This window comes from Theileria parva, chromosome 1 (assembly GCF_000165365.1).
Source record: "Theileria parva strain Muguga chromosome 1, complete sequence, whole genome shotgun sequence".
Lineage (NCBI taxonomy): Eukaryota > Apicomplexa > Aconoidasida > Piroplasmida > Theileriidae > Theileria > Theileria parva.
The window spans coordinates 2,116,116-2,131,776 of NC_007344.1; the positions used below are offsets into that span (position 1 = coordinate 2,116,116).

The 15,661-nt window shown below is 32.4% G+C and overlaps 9 protein-coding genes across 9 annotated transcripts; 6 read left to right on the forward strand and 3 right to left on the reverse strand.

Annotated features, from left to right (window-relative positions):
* Positions 1-104: 104 nt before the first annotated feature.
* On the forward strand, positions 105-5,607 carry TpMuguga_01g02435 (Bromodomain protein; the record flags this gene model as incomplete). The annotated part of the gene is made up of 5 exons (XM_061305225.1): positions 105-3,902; positions 3,958-4,408; positions 4,470-4,825; positions 4,858-4,982; positions 5,064-5,607. The coding sequence occupies 5 exons, from the start codon at positions 105-107 to the stop codon at positions 5,605-5,607; spliced, it is 5,274 nt and encodes a 1,757-aa protein (XP_061162033.1).
* Positions 5,608-5,700: 93 nt separating this feature from the next.
* TpMuguga_01g02440 (AAR2 family protein) lies at positions 5,701-7,023 on the forward strand (the record flags this gene model as incomplete). Its single annotated transcript, XM_061305226.1, has 1 exon — positions 5,701-7,014. One exon carries the CDS (start codon positions 5,701-5,703, stop codon positions 7,012-7,014), a length of 1,314 nt encoding a protein of 437 aa, XP_061162034.1.
* An 8-nt stretch (positions 7,024-7,031) lies between these two features.
* nifk (uncharacterized protein) lies at positions 7,032-7,854 on the forward strand. The gene is made up of 3 exons (XM_761460.2): positions 7,032-7,267; positions 7,310-7,462; positions 7,551-7,854. Exons 1-3 carry the CDS (start codon positions 7,121-7,123, stop codon positions 7,836-7,838), a joined length of 588 nt encoding a protein of 195 aa, XP_766553.1. The 5' UTR covers positions 7,032-7,120; the 3' UTR covers positions 7,839-7,854.
* A 50-nt stretch (positions 7,855-7,904) lies between these two features.
* TpMuguga_01g01033 (uncharacterized protein) lies at positions 7,905-9,450 on the forward strand (the record flags this gene model as incomplete). The annotated part of the gene is made up of 4 exons (XM_761461.1): positions 7,905-8,215; positions 8,274-8,458; positions 8,491-8,976; positions 9,077-9,450. Exons 1-4 carry the CDS (start codon positions 7,989-7,991, stop codon positions 9,448-9,450), a joined length of 1,272 nt encoding a protein of 423 aa, XP_766554.1. The 5' UTR covers positions 7,905-7,988.
* Positions 9,412-10,271, forward strand: TpMuguga_01g01034 (uncharacterized protein). Its single transcript, XM_761462.2, has 2 exons — positions 9,412-9,944; positions 10,007-10,271. The coding sequence occupies exons 1-2, from the start codon at positions 9,594-9,596 to the stop codon at positions 10,268-10,270; spliced, it is 615 nt and encodes a 204-aa protein (XP_766555.1). The 5' UTR covers positions 9,412-9,593; the 3' UTR covers position 10,271.
* A 53-nt stretch (positions 10,272-10,324) lies between these two features.
* On the reverse strand, positions 10,325-11,623 carry TpMuguga_01g01035 (Myb-like DNA-binding domain protein). Its single transcript, XM_761463.2, has 2 exons — positions 11,480-11,623; positions 10,325-11,450 (listed from the first exon to the last, which is right to left on the reverse strand). The coding sequence occupies exons 1-2, from the start codon at positions 11,540-11,542 to the stop codon at positions 10,332-10,334; spliced, it is 1,182 nt and encodes a 393-aa protein (XP_766556.1). The 5' UTR covers positions 11,543-11,623; the 3' UTR covers positions 10,325-10,331.
* A 73-nt stretch (positions 11,624-11,696) lies between these two features.
* On the forward strand, positions 11,697-13,579 carry TpMuguga_01g01036 (RAP domain protein; the record flags this gene model as incomplete). The annotated part of the gene is made up of 2 exons (XM_761464.1): positions 11,697-13,237; positions 13,402-13,579. 2 exons carry the CDS (start codon positions 11,697-11,699, stop codon positions 13,577-13,579), a joined length of 1,719 nt encoding a protein of 572 aa, XP_766557.1.
* Positions 13,580-13,588: 9 nt separating this feature from the next.
* TpMuguga_01g02300 (uncharacterized protein) lies at positions 13,589-13,909 on the reverse strand (the record flags this gene model as incomplete). Its single annotated transcript, XM_061305208.1, has 2 exons — positions 13,589-13,682; positions 13,713-13,909. 2 exons carry the CDS (start codon positions 13,907-13,909, stop codon positions 13,589-13,591), a joined length of 291 nt encoding a protein of 96 aa, XP_061162035.1.
* A 91-nt stretch (positions 13,910-14,000) lies between these two features.
* Positions 14,001-15,513, reverse strand: TpMuguga_01g01037 (uncharacterized protein). The gene is made up of 7 exons (XM_061305128.1): positions 15,258-15,513; positions 14,935-15,224; positions 14,813-14,899; positions 14,510-14,729; positions 14,324-14,460; positions 14,114-14,221; positions 14,001-14,079 (listed from the first exon to the last, which is right to left on the reverse strand). The coding sequence occupies exons 1-7, from the start codon at positions 15,466-15,468 to the stop codon at positions 14,047-14,049; spliced, it is 1,086 nt and encodes a 361-aa protein (XP_061161697.1). The 5' UTR covers positions 15,469-15,513; the 3' UTR covers positions 14,001-14,046.
* Between the last annotated feature and the right edge of the window lie 148 nt (positions 15,514-15,661).

Here is a 15,661-nt window from a genome sequence, read left to right on the forward strand (position 1 = left end):
TTATACAAAATTTTAATTGTAAATTACTTTATATTTTTAGTGGAAATTTTTAATAATGATAGATCAGTGAGTGTAGGATATAATAATAGTGATAAATAATGTGAATGAAGACGGAAAATGGTAAAATTGGAGCTAAAACACAAGTAAACGCCTTTAATATTGAGGCTTGTGACCTATTGCAGTCAACATTTGCTAAACATATAAAGAAAAGAGAATTTATAGATTCAGATCAATCAGATTCCCATTCAATAGATCTATCGGATGAGAATAATGAGAATGCGGAGTTAAATTCAATATCAGAATTAATTTCCTCAGCTCTTTACGAGTTTTTGAACAATTTACAAAACAGAGTTAATTTTGACACATTTAATGTCGTTCAAAAATCACTGGATTCCATCCAGAATAAGCTAAAGGCAATTGAATATTCTAAATGGAATAGACCAATATCAAGTAGATATAGAAACGTGTACAATAGACTACTACAGAGAAAATTTAACCCTGTGTATACAACAAATACACACAATATATCATTAGATTATGTAATTCTATCCAATAAACTTACGCATCTAATCAACGTTTGGTCACACCAGAACGCATCAGATGATAACCTTGAAGAAGATTCGACCTATATTGAGCCTCCCTCAGTCACAATTGTCAAGTTTGACATGACAGGGGAGGTGGTAATAACAGGAGGATCAGAAGGAATCATTAAACTTTGGGAAATTTCAACGTGTAAACTAATTATGAGCCTTAAAAGACATTCGGGACCGATTAACCACATAGATATACACCCAACTAATTCATTTATTATCTCATCCAATACAAAAATTTCTACAGACTTGAATAACTGTGAGATTTATCTCTGGGAGATTAACCTTAATTTATATAGACCACACAAAGTTATATACAATCCTCATGATATTGTGTTTCTAAAGTTTGTAACATCATCTACTCTTGTTCCAAATAACACAGAAGAAAGTGGAGTGAAAGGAGTTGATTGGAGAGATAGAGAGAATTGGGAAACAACTATAGAAAATACAATAGTAACAAGTTTGGATAAAAATAATGTATTAAAAGTGTATAGAATGAGAGATATGATCAGCCCATCTTCAGGAAATAACATATATAACGAAGTTGCACCCATGTACCGAGTAGATTTGTTTAACCATGAGATTACAGGATTTGATATTAGCATTAACTTTTTAGGCTCAAGCTTTTTAGCAGCGCTGGGTATAAAGCCTTTGGGACTTAATAATGTGACTGGCAGTAGAAATACCAACCTCAATTCCATAGTACATTGTATTAAAAATGATACATTCCACGATAATAACTTCAATGTTAAGGGAAAATATAGAAATTTAACAGATAAAAATGGGATAATTTTGTTGAAAATTCCAATTACGCAGTCTTATGATGATATTGCTGTGGAGGAAAGGTGTGAATGCGATTGTAATATGAAGAATACAGTCACTTCTGTTAACATGTGTACATTGTGCGGTAAAAGTAAATATAACACAAAGAATACATCTGATATTGAGGTGGATGAGAATGAAGTAGATGTTAACCAATCAGGGATTAGAAACAAGTTTCTGTGGGAATCAGAGCATAGTTCTGCAATTGAAAAGTATTTTAATAGCGTAATTCCAGATTTTACACTCGTTAACCCATCACTATTCGAGTCATTCACATTCAATGTCCCGGTTATGCATTACCTTAAGAATTCAAGTAACTTGATCATCTCAGCATTTGTCGGGAAAAGGCCGACTTTTGTTAAGGATTCAGGTGATCTGGACAGTTTGTTCGTGAATTTTTTAGGAGACGAATGTGGAATTTCACCACAAATACGATTGTCAAACACGTCAATGGACTTTGTGACTGCTTCAAAAGATAATAGGTTTTTCCTATGGCAATGTGAAAATGGTGCATATGTTCCAAAACAGCTGCATTCGGATGATTTAAATTTTGATTTTGAAAGTTATTTTTCATCTTCAGCGACTAATAACGTCTCTAATACAACCGCAGATAGTGTAAGTAGACCTAATAGTACGAATAGAACGAATACTGACAAACCCGTGTATAATATTGTGTTACTGGAGTGGTCATGTAACGATAAGTATGTATGTATAGTAGATGAATTGTTGAATAAGGACAGCTGTGTTAGTGGTATGGATGGAATAAATTCAGTGTTTAGAGTATCATTTTTCACAGATTATGGGAAGTTTGTTCGCGAAAAACGAGTTAAATCACATATTGTTAAAGTTGGGTATAACCCAGTGAGTGAAGACCTGTGTATTATATTATCTCAACCCTCAAATGTTATCCTGTATAACATTCTAACGGGAACTGTAATTAACACTATTTCTTTCGAAAATTCTGCTAATTGGTTGGATGTTCGGTGGCACCCGATGGGACACAAGTTCGTTACATGTGGAAAATATGGATCATTATCACTTTTTTCTACCGATTCACAAAGTTTGATGGATAGAACTCCTAATTATCAGTTGACTTTGTCTGACTATAACGCGCATGTACAAAGTTATATCAACTTCCCATACAGAGGGTTTGAACCTGATGACTTAAGGATTAAAAGATACTTTTCAAGCTTCGCAGACGCACAAATTACTATGGAAGGAGATTCAACATATGAATTGGTTACAAATGAACTTTTTGGAGGGCCAGTTCCATTTCTGGATGAACAACTTAATACAGTACTGTTACACATAGGCTCCACAGTTCGTAGGGTTCATAAAGTATCATACGGAGTACCAAATGATAATGATAATAATGGGTTGATATATAGTGTAATGATGAGCCTGGGAGGATTTGATGAATACTTTAGAGCACACAATTCTGAAACGGATGTGAATTTATTAAAAATTGTTCAGCAATTTCTTCGCCTATTACACAACTGTTCTGATAAAAATGAGGAAAATATTAATATTGGTGTTGATTGTAGTATTGAGGAGTGCATAGTATGTAAGAATCATATCAATAAAATGGAACAACATAATAATTACTTGATGACTAAAGATTCTTACGTAACACTTAGGAGCGTGACTGACAAGAATGGAATAGTGATACTATCATTACCGCCTTCACAAAGACCAAGTGACTTTGTGGCTCCTCCAGAAAGTGTACAGTCTGAAGAGATCCACACCCCCAGACGTTACTCAAACACTGTAGTAAGCACACAGCCCTCTTCAGATTTACAGTCATTGGTTAATTCTACAAGTTCTGAAGGTGTTTTAACAACCCCCGCTCGCACAGTAACAATTGATACAGAGGTCTTGGTGAGAGAAGAGGACGAAGAAGAATCTGAGGATTCCGATTACGAAGAATCGCCAGAAGAGTCTGATTATGAGTCACACGAAAGTGAAGTGTCATTAAGAAGATCAGTAAGAACGAGTACGCGTAGAATTAGTGAAGTGGAGGAGGAGGATAGTGAAAAGTATAGTTTAAGAACCAAAAGAGGATTTAATGAAGATTCTTATAAGATTAAGGAAATAGACTCTGCAAAGAAGCTGAGTAATACCATAGGACCAATATCAATACTTAACCAGAACAAACAAGAAGAATTAGACGAAGAAGAAACTGAGGAAATATTCTGTGTATTGTGTGGAATGAGTAGTGATGGATACTATACAAATTTGACAAGAAGTCAGACTCAGAAGTTCTCCAGTACGTTGTTTAGCCAAGGAGATTCATTTAACCCTGGTTGTAAGTTCTTCGAAAACGCGATTGTGGGTCCAATGAATATACACAGGAGATACAGATCTTACCTTGAGGACTATCATCTCCTATCGAAGCGCCTTAATTCAAACTGTAATATATTTGCACACTCGGCCTGCATTATTACATCACAAGTCAAAATCGACCAATCAACAAGATTAATTAATTTCCCAGTAAGTTTTATACATTTTCCGTTATTTTGTCCCCAACATATTCATAATTTATTAGGAAATCCTGGTTACAAGCAGTTATGAAAAGTGTGGATTTTGTGACTCTAATTTTGCAACGGTTCAATGTGTAGATTGTAGAAGATTTTTCCACTATCCATGCGCTGTAGCTCAGTATAAGGGCCACATGAGATATGATAAGGATATAGAGATTATAAACCATTTCGACCCCATGGTTTGCAGACGTTACTTTTGTATAGACTGTGGAACTAAGAGTGAAAATGGAAAACAAGATTATCTAACAAGTATATGTTTTCTTAAACCGGATACAAGAGATTGGCTCATAAATACGTCAGACAGTTTTGAGAATCAATTTAACGTTCAAGTGGGAGATTATATCGTTTTAACACCAGACGCTATATTCGAACGCTATAACACACATATCACCTGGGCCACGCAGCAGTCATTTCCCATCCTAGTTAAGGTTCTTGACATAACCCATGTTTTTTCAGGTATTTTTATAGTTGTTTATATAGCTATATATCGTAAACTTGGTTAATTATGGTTGATTAGATGATATGAGTGTGACTGGATGTTTACTGGTTCAATCAGTATTTGAACAAGTTGACCCTTTTTGTGTGTTTATAACCCCAGAAATCGGTTTAACACTACTGAGAGATTTTTTGCTAAGTTTGTATAATCTGTCAAGTTTGAAAATTGGTTCAAAAGTTAAATGTAAAATTAATGGACAAATAATTGAAACTGAGGTTAAGAACGTAAAACAGACTTTTACCAATGGCGTAAATTTGAGTATAAATGGTGAAATAGGAGGTGACACTTGGGAATTATCTGAGTTAAAACGAGTAATTGAAGATTTATATAAAATAGGCCATAACTCTCTAAGTATATCATACGATAAGAGAATTAAGGTAAATTTATATTCAAATATTGATTAATTCAGTGGATTAACTGTTGGAACTTGGATTTAAATCTCGAGATTAAGCCTAAATTAGAAGAAGTTTTGAGCAAAATCAAAATAAAGGGATTTAATCAACAACATAGAGACCAGTTTTTGAACCTTATCCAGTAACCAGAATTTATCTATACCATAGTTACTAAACATATAGTATATTAATTATGAAAATTAACACTGCCATTCATGATTAGGGAACCTAAATATGGAATATTTGAGTTCGTAGAAGAATATGGGTTGAGATCACATGAATGGGTGTATGAGTATTGGCGTTATATACCAAGACCAATAAGTTTAAATGAAATTGGAGAAAAGATTAGAAATGACTTTTATAGAACACCTAAAGGTGTTTGGGCGGAAATTAAACTGTTGATTTCAAACTGTTTGAACTTCAACGAGTCGTCGTCAAATTACTCAAAAATAGCAAAAGAACTCGATGTAAACCTGGAGAATCTGATGATAAATATGGAAAGCGATTGCAATTGGAGTCATGTATTTGAACACATTTGGCCTTTGATTAAGAATCTTGTAACAGCAGGTGTGCAGAGTAGTAGCCAACCACATCGAAGAAATGAAGTAAATCAACCGGAACAAGAATATGAAGAGTATAACGCTCCAAAGAGAAGAAAAGTGAATATACAAGAACCAGTTAGAAGAAGTAGTCGAATCGGTCAAAAGGTAGAAAAGCAGGTAGAAGAAGTAAAAGTCAGGAAGAAAACGTTATATAATTTGAGATGACACTATTTTTAAAAATAATTTTTTATTAAATAATATTTATATTTTATAATATTCGTATTATTTTTATTATTTTTAAAAAATGTATATTAGAAAATGAGTAGTGAAATTGAAGATTCTACCGTAGTAGTAATCTTGGATCAAAAGGAAGACGAACTTGTAGGATTTGATTTTATTTCATTCCCGGAAGCAAATGTAGTATCTGGAATTTGGAATCTGACTCCAGGCTCACATTTTATGTACATTAAGAATAAAGAACAAGGTAATTTACTTGATGATAACATTGTTTCAGATGATTGTAGACTAGGAGAGTTTATACATTTGAAAAGGGGTGAAATTAAAGTTTATAAGAGATCGCAAGTTGATGAAGGTTCATTATTTGAATTAGTGGAGGAATATTGTAATCAAAAATATAAGGAATCGATAGTTATGGGTCATTTGAGGGGTAAAATGTCAAAGATTCCCGAAAATTTATCTAATTTGTGGGCAAGTATGACAGATTGTATTAATTCTGAACTTATTCTAAGACTCAGACCAATCAATAAAGTTATTACAAACCATCCTTTTCCACAAACCAGATCAGATACTTCTGAAATAACTATTGAAAACAACATGAACTGTGATATAAGAAGTGATTGTGAAATAAGAAATTGTACAACGAGATTAGAACTCAGTGATGAAGAAGAAGACTATTCAAAAACACTGGAGGAATATAAAAATGTAGTAAATAATTTATCAACATTTAAAAGTAAAGTTGATTTTAACAAAATTAAACGGACTGATAAAACTAATGGTTGCCATTTTAAGGAAGTAAATAAGCCAGAAAATCATATAGATAATAGTGTAGAAAAGGATTATGACTCAATATATTATTCAGATATACCGATGTGTGATGATAGAATAAGAAAAATGAAGGAAATAACACCAGAGCAAATCACAAAAATGCACATGGATACCAGCTACATCATAGATTCAATTCGTGGTGATAATAGTACAAATGGGTACAAAATGGTAGAATTTAAGAATAAATATTTCTATGTGCTTGGAGAATTACAGTACAGTTTTCTGGTTTTCATTTTATGCTTTAATTTTGAGAGTTTGGAACAATACAAAAGACTTTTAAGGGCGTTTTGCAATGCTGAATCATTACTGGTTAGTGACCAGGAACTAACTCAAAAATTGCTGAAAACACTGAGATTTCAAATAGAAACCTGGGATGAAGAACACGATGTGTATCAGAAGGATAATTTCTTGACCCACCACCTGTGCAATTTGCGTGAAATCATACTTGATAACAGTGATAAGTTAAAAACGTGCTTAGATCACTTTAAACTGTTGGAAGACTCTTTCAAACTTAAATTTGGAATATCGCTCAATGATTTGAACACTATACACTCCAATATAATATAATCACAACATTGCCATTATTTATATATTAAAAACACTATTATTTGAATCAAATTACACCATTTTGTTTTATTTTAAAATAATTATATGTATTATACTTTGGTAAAAGATGCAAAGAACTGTATCATTTAAAAAAAATAAAAATAATGTTATTTATGTTGGAAATTTACCAAAACAACTCACTGAAGAACAGTTAAAGACATATTTTAATCAATTTGGAGATGTCATTAAAATTAGACTATTTAAATCTAGGAAGGTATGAACAATTTTCTGTTTGCCCATTTAATAACATGTATAGACTAATAGATCGAGAGGATATGCTTTTGTCCAGTTTGAAGACCATGAAATCGCAAAGATCGCAGCTGAAACTATGGATAAATACCTAATTGACGGTAAAAGCCTTAAGGTTCACGTCAAAGAAGGGGATCAAATAGTCAAGCATCTATTTAAAGTATGTTTTACAAATTCATGTACTTTATTAAGGATTATTATTAGATACTATATACTTGATATATAAATTCTTTTATATATGAAAATAGAAAGGAAAAAAGGTGTTGGTAAAGGAGAGCAAGGTAAGGTTCTTGAACACGAAATTGGAGTTGGTGTCGAGAAATTTTCAGACTAAACTAGAGAAAGTGTTAGATTCCATAATAAACGGAAATAAAGATGACTCGAAAAAGGAAATAAAGTCTTTTATCAAAAAATTAAATGTGAAAATTGAAAAATTAAAGGATAAACAGAAGAGCCTTGGTACAGATTTGTGTAACAGAGAGATTGAAGTCTATTCTAAGGCTCTATCAGCCTTAAAGAATCATTTAAATTCATAATTTATCTATCTTTTTATTTATTTGTTGTAATTTGTGTATGTAACTGTGGGTCGTAAACATTCCATTTAATAAATTAAATTTCAATAAAATAATAATAATGTATAATATTCTGTAATATTTAAATAAAACTTTATATTTTGTTTCTATAAAATGAATTATAATGAGAAGATAATCCAGGGATTTGCATCAGTTCTTTGCACAGATAAACTGATATTTCTTGGACTCCTAGGTCCTAACTCAAAGGTGTCAATTTTTAAGTTTCAAGATGGCTCTTTTGATATTAAATTCGTTGGATTCTTATCGCCTTTAATAGGCACCGTAACGAAGATGCTTTTTACCAAAAATGATTCTAAACTCATTTGTAAAACTAATTGCGGGTAAATTACTATTAGTTATTATGATACAATTGTATATAATAATAATATGAATCTTTAGGTATATATATGTATGGGATATAAGTGATGAAACTATTAATACATTGGAATCTCTCACTAATAACCCACTTTATATTGATGGTTATATACCAATTGACTCAAGAGTTACACCTGTGGCAATTATCGAACCTAATAATTCAGCAGATTGTGCTGACGTTGACCTTTTATACAATGATACCCTTATAGGTATTTTAAAACGGCTTGTATTTGCTTTTTAGGAGTTGAAAAGTGGCCTGAATTAAATATAAATCTATATGATTACAGCAGAGGAAACAAGTTAACAACATTTTCTTCCCTCTTAGGAGATGATTTTGACAAAAAAAAGTATATTAGAAGCTTAAAATCTGACAGTCAATTCTCAACTTTTGATGGTGTTAAAGGACAATGGGTAGCGGTTGGGTCTGATTCAGGTACATTGCATTTATGTTTTTTGCCAGAATTTGATAAACCAACTGAACAAAGTGATAAAAGTGATGTTTTCAAAGAGCTTAAAGAGAGTCTCAAAATATGTTCTTTTAACATAATGGAAAATGTTAACATAAACACAATAGGTTGGAGATTTAGGAATAAAACTTCAGTTAACCTAACAGTACTATGTGGATGCTCAGATGGAACCCTTAGATGTTGTATTCTAAACTCTGAATCTTCCCAGTTAAAGTTATCTAAGAATGTTTCCTACTCATACGCAAAAGCCTCAATTTCAGGTTTCTTTTTGTATATTATTAGAACTACACTACTCCATTATTATTTTTTGGAAAATTATATTAAAAAGTTATATATAATAAAAGGTTAATTAGTGGTTAGGAACGGTGAATAGAATAATATGTGTTAGAGATTCTAAGACGGGAACACCCTTTGTTATTGGTTCTTGTAATATTATAGGAGAGATAGGGAACTTTGAGTTCGGAGATTTAGCCACAAACTGTGTTTTTGAGGGCGTTTACCAGAGACTTGTGCAGGATGTGTCAGACGACATCGTCTCATTCGCAAAAGTACAAGACTTCATTACTGATTTGTGCATCTCTCCACAAAACAACTTTGTAATCTTAGTATCCTCTAACGAAAATGTGTATCTCTGTCCTGAAAATACACAATATGAGGAGAGAGGGGCTCCCTGGAACAAACCACTCAAACTAAACTGGAAAACTCCAGAATTCTCCAAATTTCTCAATAATTAATTTTTTAACATTTTTCATTATATTAAATATTTTAAAGCTTTAGTTGTAATTTTAGCGATTTAAATTTAATTTGTTAGGCGTTATACACATCATCAAGTGATTTATGACAAAATATAAAGTTTTGCTTATTTAATGTTAGGAAGATGAAAATTTGTTTCAGAGTTGGAAAGAATAACAGCTTGGCTGTTCTCAGAAAGTTAAGAATTTATGGTTCCAGGTACAAGATAGAGAAGATTCAAAAGTTATGTGAAAACTTTGAAAAGGCCTGTTGGAGGAGTGTTAGAGTAGCAGAAGAAAGCGCGTATATGCGAAAATATCACTTCCTCAAACATTGCATGAATGTTATTAATTCATATAGACAAAATAAACTATACACACCTTCCGCTTATGATTCCGACCCTACGCGCTTCAAACTATCGCAATATATTTTAAATAAATACGATTTGGACAATGCTAAAGCTTGTTTAGATACGGCAAACAAAATACTAAACCTTGTATTTACCTAGATTATTTAGACTACCTAAACACCTCTTTCAGTGTTAATAATATTTAATAGGTTACGAATGTCAATGACATAAATGATGACCCTAGCTCTAATATTACTAAGGAAACTGAAGAAAATAACGATTTAATTAGGCAATTGGATGTAACATCGTTAATTAGAGGAATGGATAATCAAACATTAAACCAAGATGTAGAAAAGCTAAAGAATATAATCACAAAATTAGAAGAAAAGGTTCAACTACTTGATAAGTATGGTAAGGATCCTCACGTTATTGGATACTCAAAATCTCAACTAGAATCAATGATTAAACTTTAATATTTGGAATGTATATATAACACATTAGTCTTTAAAATTGTAAATTGAACAGGTTTTAAAGTTAACATAATTTGCAAACAGGTAAAATGTCATTTTTGATTTTTTTTAAAATGTCCTTGTCGTGTTTTTTCCACCGCTTGACTTCCAAATCAGTGTAAGTAAACTTAACGAGTAAATTAAACTCCTTTTTTGAGAAAATCCCTTCAACCGAATCTGAAGGAATTTTTGCCAATATTTCAAGGTCAAGGTCAAGGTCGTTTTCTTCATTCTGGGTGAGTTTTTGTTGGTCTAGAATGTGATGCCTGAACTTGCGAGCCATGCGCAACAGGGTTCTCCTGATGCAGTATCTAGTGTACATGAGAGGGACTTGAGGGAACTTGTTCTTGAAGTCAACCTCGCTGAGAAATTTTAGGTTGATGGAATTAGGCCTTTTCAGGAGCTTACGCATCCATCTAAAACAAATCCTAGAAACCATTGTTGGACTGAAACCTTCGTAGACTGTAGTGTAAACTTTGGGTAAAATGGTCATATTGAAGTGTATTCTGAGCCTAGTGATGGAATAGTCGGGAAATTTCTTCTGTACTTTGGCCCAGGGAACGTTTTCCAGTGATAAATTCTTATCCTTGCTCATAATGTCCCTTACGATATCGTAAAGTTTTTGCTGAAAAGCAGGTGTAACCTCCACGGTATCATTGTTAGTATTCTTTGATGAGCCTTTTGCCTGCCTTCTGGTCATTTTTCCTATCTTGGAGATCTTATCAGCTTCTGAAAGTTCGGAACTTTGAACCACAGACTTAAACTTGTCAATATAATGCTTAATCTCACGAAACTTGTCATGGATCTGCTCAGGACTCCTCTTTAACTGCTTAGTTACTGATTTCCAACAGTTGATTCCGGACTCTTCATTAAGAAAATAAGTCTTTAGAAGAGCGAACAATTCTTCATTGGTCCACCGTCCAGTCTTGTTGTAGAGAATATGCCTCCTGAAGAAGTTGTAAACAGATCTAGGATGGCGATGAGGTAAGACTTCCTGTGCTATGTAAATCAAGGGTGAAGGAATATTCCCCCTTTTCTTTATCAATCTCTTTAAGGCTGCCTCCCTGGAACACCTATAGTTCTCTGAAATGAAATCATCAATAGCCTTCTTTATTTTATCAGATTCCTCTTTGGTGAATTTACCCTAAAATAATGAGTAAAAAGATTACTTACAGATTTAAAATCATTGTCAAATTTAGTACTCCTTGGTGACGTCGGAGAATTCCTCTCTGACATTTGCGATTTTGAAATTCAAAAACACAATTTAAAATGTATAAAAACAAAAAATTAAAAAATCATCAATATTAATGAATTACACATAGAAATTGTTTTGATTCTTCACTACATCCACATATCATTCATAAATTATATATATAATATGTATTAACTTATGATTCCATTATCTTTTAATGTTAAATATAGAAGATTTTTGGTTTCTAATAATATACGTAAATGTGTTGATTCAAAGAGCCATTTTTGCCTCAATACACAAAAACAAAATATTCCCTTATTGTATTCCAAAAGTTACCTAAATAAGTCTCTAAAATCACGTTTTTATCATTTTAGACTGTATTCTACTCAAAACTCCTCATTTAACTCAACTTCAAGTGATATTCCTATACACTCCAGTGATTTTAAGTTCAGTATTTGGGATAATAATAAAGATGATTCCATTAACCCAGGTGATTTATACCTGGAAAACATGTTTAACCTTACTCCAAAGGAATGGATGAATTTAATTAGAATTTCTGAAGATAATTCGCATTTTCTATCACTTTTAACTAATTTTCAGAGATATATCCGTCATTTAAAATGCAGTGATCTTGTGTATATTATTGAAAAATGTGTAAATTGTGGAGTTAGGGATAATAATCAGGGCATAGACGTGTGTTACGTCCTACTGTGTGAGATTTTATACAGATTTTTGTATGAAAATAATCGCATATTGAAGATAAAAGATATTTCCAGACTAACTAAAGTACTTTTGAAACTCAAATTCAACAGGGAATCACCTGAAACATCAACTGTTCCAATATGTAGCATGAATTTTGAATATACTAAAGAGGTATCCGTTTGTGAGAACTGTAAACTAAGATATAAAGACCTTTTGAACCTGAACGGTTCTGACATATCAACTCTTTTGATGGTAGTTTTGGGGAAATCTCTCCTATTACAATCTAAGGATTTGAGGAAATTACATGAAAACTCAGTTGTACCATATCTTGTCCTTGTCGGAAACAGGAATTCAGTTCTATGTTCTCATTTAGTTAGGGGAATTTCATCGATGTATTCCAAAACTTTCCTATTGAGTAATTCAATACATAACATTTCAATACTACTCCACACTATTAAGAGGACCAAGGCTAGATCTTATCCACTTGTTAAGATGATAGTCGATAGGCTTTCAACAAAGGGTGAAATTGAGTCATTACTTAGCAGAGAATCGAATTTACATACTAAACTGATTTCAATATCACAAATTATACAATTTTGTATAAACTGCCATTACTCATACTCCGAATTTAACCTCAAACTCGATACTCTAATTCACTCAATTTTGAAGTATGTTTACGGTATATTTTCGGGAGATGATATGAAAGAAATAACCAAGTTCCCCAACTTTGTATCGCAATTAAATTTACTTAGAAAATCAATGATTTTGGAAAGAATTCATTTGAAAGGGTTAATTTCGGGAACTGAAATATCAAGTTTTCTAGACTCTCTGGAGCACATTAAGCCAACTTTTGCCCCCAATGAATTCAAGACTAGTAATATCCACTCCCAAGTCGATACTATACTCAAGTCTTTTAATTATGTAACGTTGTTGGAGCACTACGTCTGCCCTTACATCGTTGATATTTTTGTTCCATCAAAGAATGCTGTCATAGAAGTCGATGGGCCTTATCACTATTCAACAACTCTCAACCCGAGGTATTAAAAAAATAAAGTATAATATTACACAATATACGTAAAAGTACATAGATATAATAGTACATAGATATAATAGTACATAGATATAATAGTACACAGATATAATAGTACATAGATATAATAGTACATAGATATAATAGTAAATAGATATAATGAATGTTTAGGATAAATAAAATATTAAAGAGAGAAGTAGAGAATTATCAATTGGGATATACTCTTAATAGTAAACTTAAGAGTAAACTCCTTACCAAATCAGGCTTCAAATTTATAAATATACCATTTTATCAATGGCCTGAAGCTACAAATGAACAAATTTACTTCATATCCAACCTTAAAATTTAATGTTTTATACTACACATTCTGTTTATTTGTTTGAGTTGTGGTTTTCTTTTTAAGTTTCTGCATAAACCCCTCAGTAGATGGATTCGCTCCATTGTAGGATCTCCTGAAAATAAATATTCATTTGTTTTCAAACCTGGTCATGTATCTAATTTTAGGATACTTCTGTTTATGATCGGCCTTCTCGTCATGGAATTTATGAATTTCCTCAAAACCTTCACGAATCCAGATAGATTTGTCTCCAATTAGTGTATTAACTACTTTTTCTGTGGTTGTTTGAGGTTTTTCATCAGACTTTTGCATAAAACGGAGTTTCCTGAGGTTTGAACTCATTTTTTAAATTTTACAGCTCCGAAACAAAGTTTTAATTAAATTTTATATAATTAATGTCATAACATGTATAATATATTGTTAAATATGATTAATAAATCAAAATTTCTGATATTTACAGACGATGTGGGAAAACGAGTTTATTCCTCCATGAAACCAAAATCGACGTCGACCTTAAATAATTTGAACACATTCTGGTTGAATTACCTCTGTAACACTGTCACTTCCCTTGATGAGATCACTAGTTTCAGACGTTGTTTCTGATGTGGGCATCCAGGAAACCGTTATTCCGTGTAATTTACATGAATTTAGCACCTACATTAATATGGTAATAGTATTATACTATGTGTATAGAGACAGTTAACTATGCTAATGTTAAATTAGTAAAATATTCTAAACATTCTGGTAGTAACATACCCTTTGTGCAACATCGTGTGTTTTATATTCAATAACTGCAGCTTCATATGTAGTTCCATGTGATGCCAACATTGCGATTTTTTGGGGTAGTAAAAATTTGGAGTTGTCAGAGATCCATTTGGCTAAGTTACCCTTACCTGTAAAATAATTATTCAGTGAAGGTTTTAATAACTAAGTAGTTAATACCTTTAGCGCAATCTGGAAGATTTGGAAAAAATATCTTTGTTTCCCTGTTATCTAAACTAATATTCTTGTCGAAGGGAGGTTTCATCAACTTGTTCTTAGGTGGTTGTCTTTCCTGAGATATTAAGTCCTTCATAGCCTTTTTAAGCGATTGAATCTTCTCGTTGGACTCCTGGTACTCCTGAGAATCCTTCGGTAGCTTAGACAAATTTCCGACCAGAGTCTATAAACATATATTTATAACTTATTTATACTATTTATAGGGTATATAGGAATAGTATGGTATATAGATGACAGTGGACTAACATTGAGTTCCTTGGTGTAATCTGAAAGTAATTTTTTAGCTTCCCTGCTACTATCTTCTTTTTCCTTTAAAGCTTGATTCATTTTTTCCTATAAAAATTAAACATAAAACAGTGTTAACTAACCTTTTGGACCTTAAATTCGTCCGATTCATATCTAAAATTTTCTAGGCTAGTTTTATTTAAACTGTGGTCAAATCTACTATTAAAGTTAAATTTATTTGATCTATTTCTTCTTTGTGGATTAAAGTTGTTTTTGTTAGGAAAATCATTCGCATTTGGAAGCTTCCATGACATGTTGCGAATTCTCTTCCTTTGTGAAGTTTTTAGAGTTTCAGACTCATTTCCATTAACAGAAACTGGTTCTGTGTTAGTTTTATCAGGAGAAGGCGAATGATGTCTTCGACGTTCTAAAACTTTGTAAATAATATATTGGAAGGAAAAAATACCTCGGTGATGACGATCATCTGGCGAGCTACTTGAGTAACTCCGTCTATCCCTTGAAAAACGCCTTCTAGGTTTTGAATAACTACGCTTACTCCTGGAAACGCTCCTTCTGTAGCGCCTTGGCGACCTGCTTCTAGAAACGCTTCGGTCGGTACTGGAATAGCGCCTGTAACTTTCCCTACTTAGTGAGCGCCTCCTGTATTTATAATTCATATTTTTCCTATATTGAAAAATTAACCCAAAAACGCGGAATTTTCCTAATCTTTTTCTAACTTTATCCATGTGGTGAGTTGGGTAAGGGCAGCTCATAAATTGTGGTATGTTTGATGTAATTAGTATGAGTAATTTGGATTCCGATGCACAATTATCGCACGAAAATTTTAATTTAAACTCTAATTCTATTAGT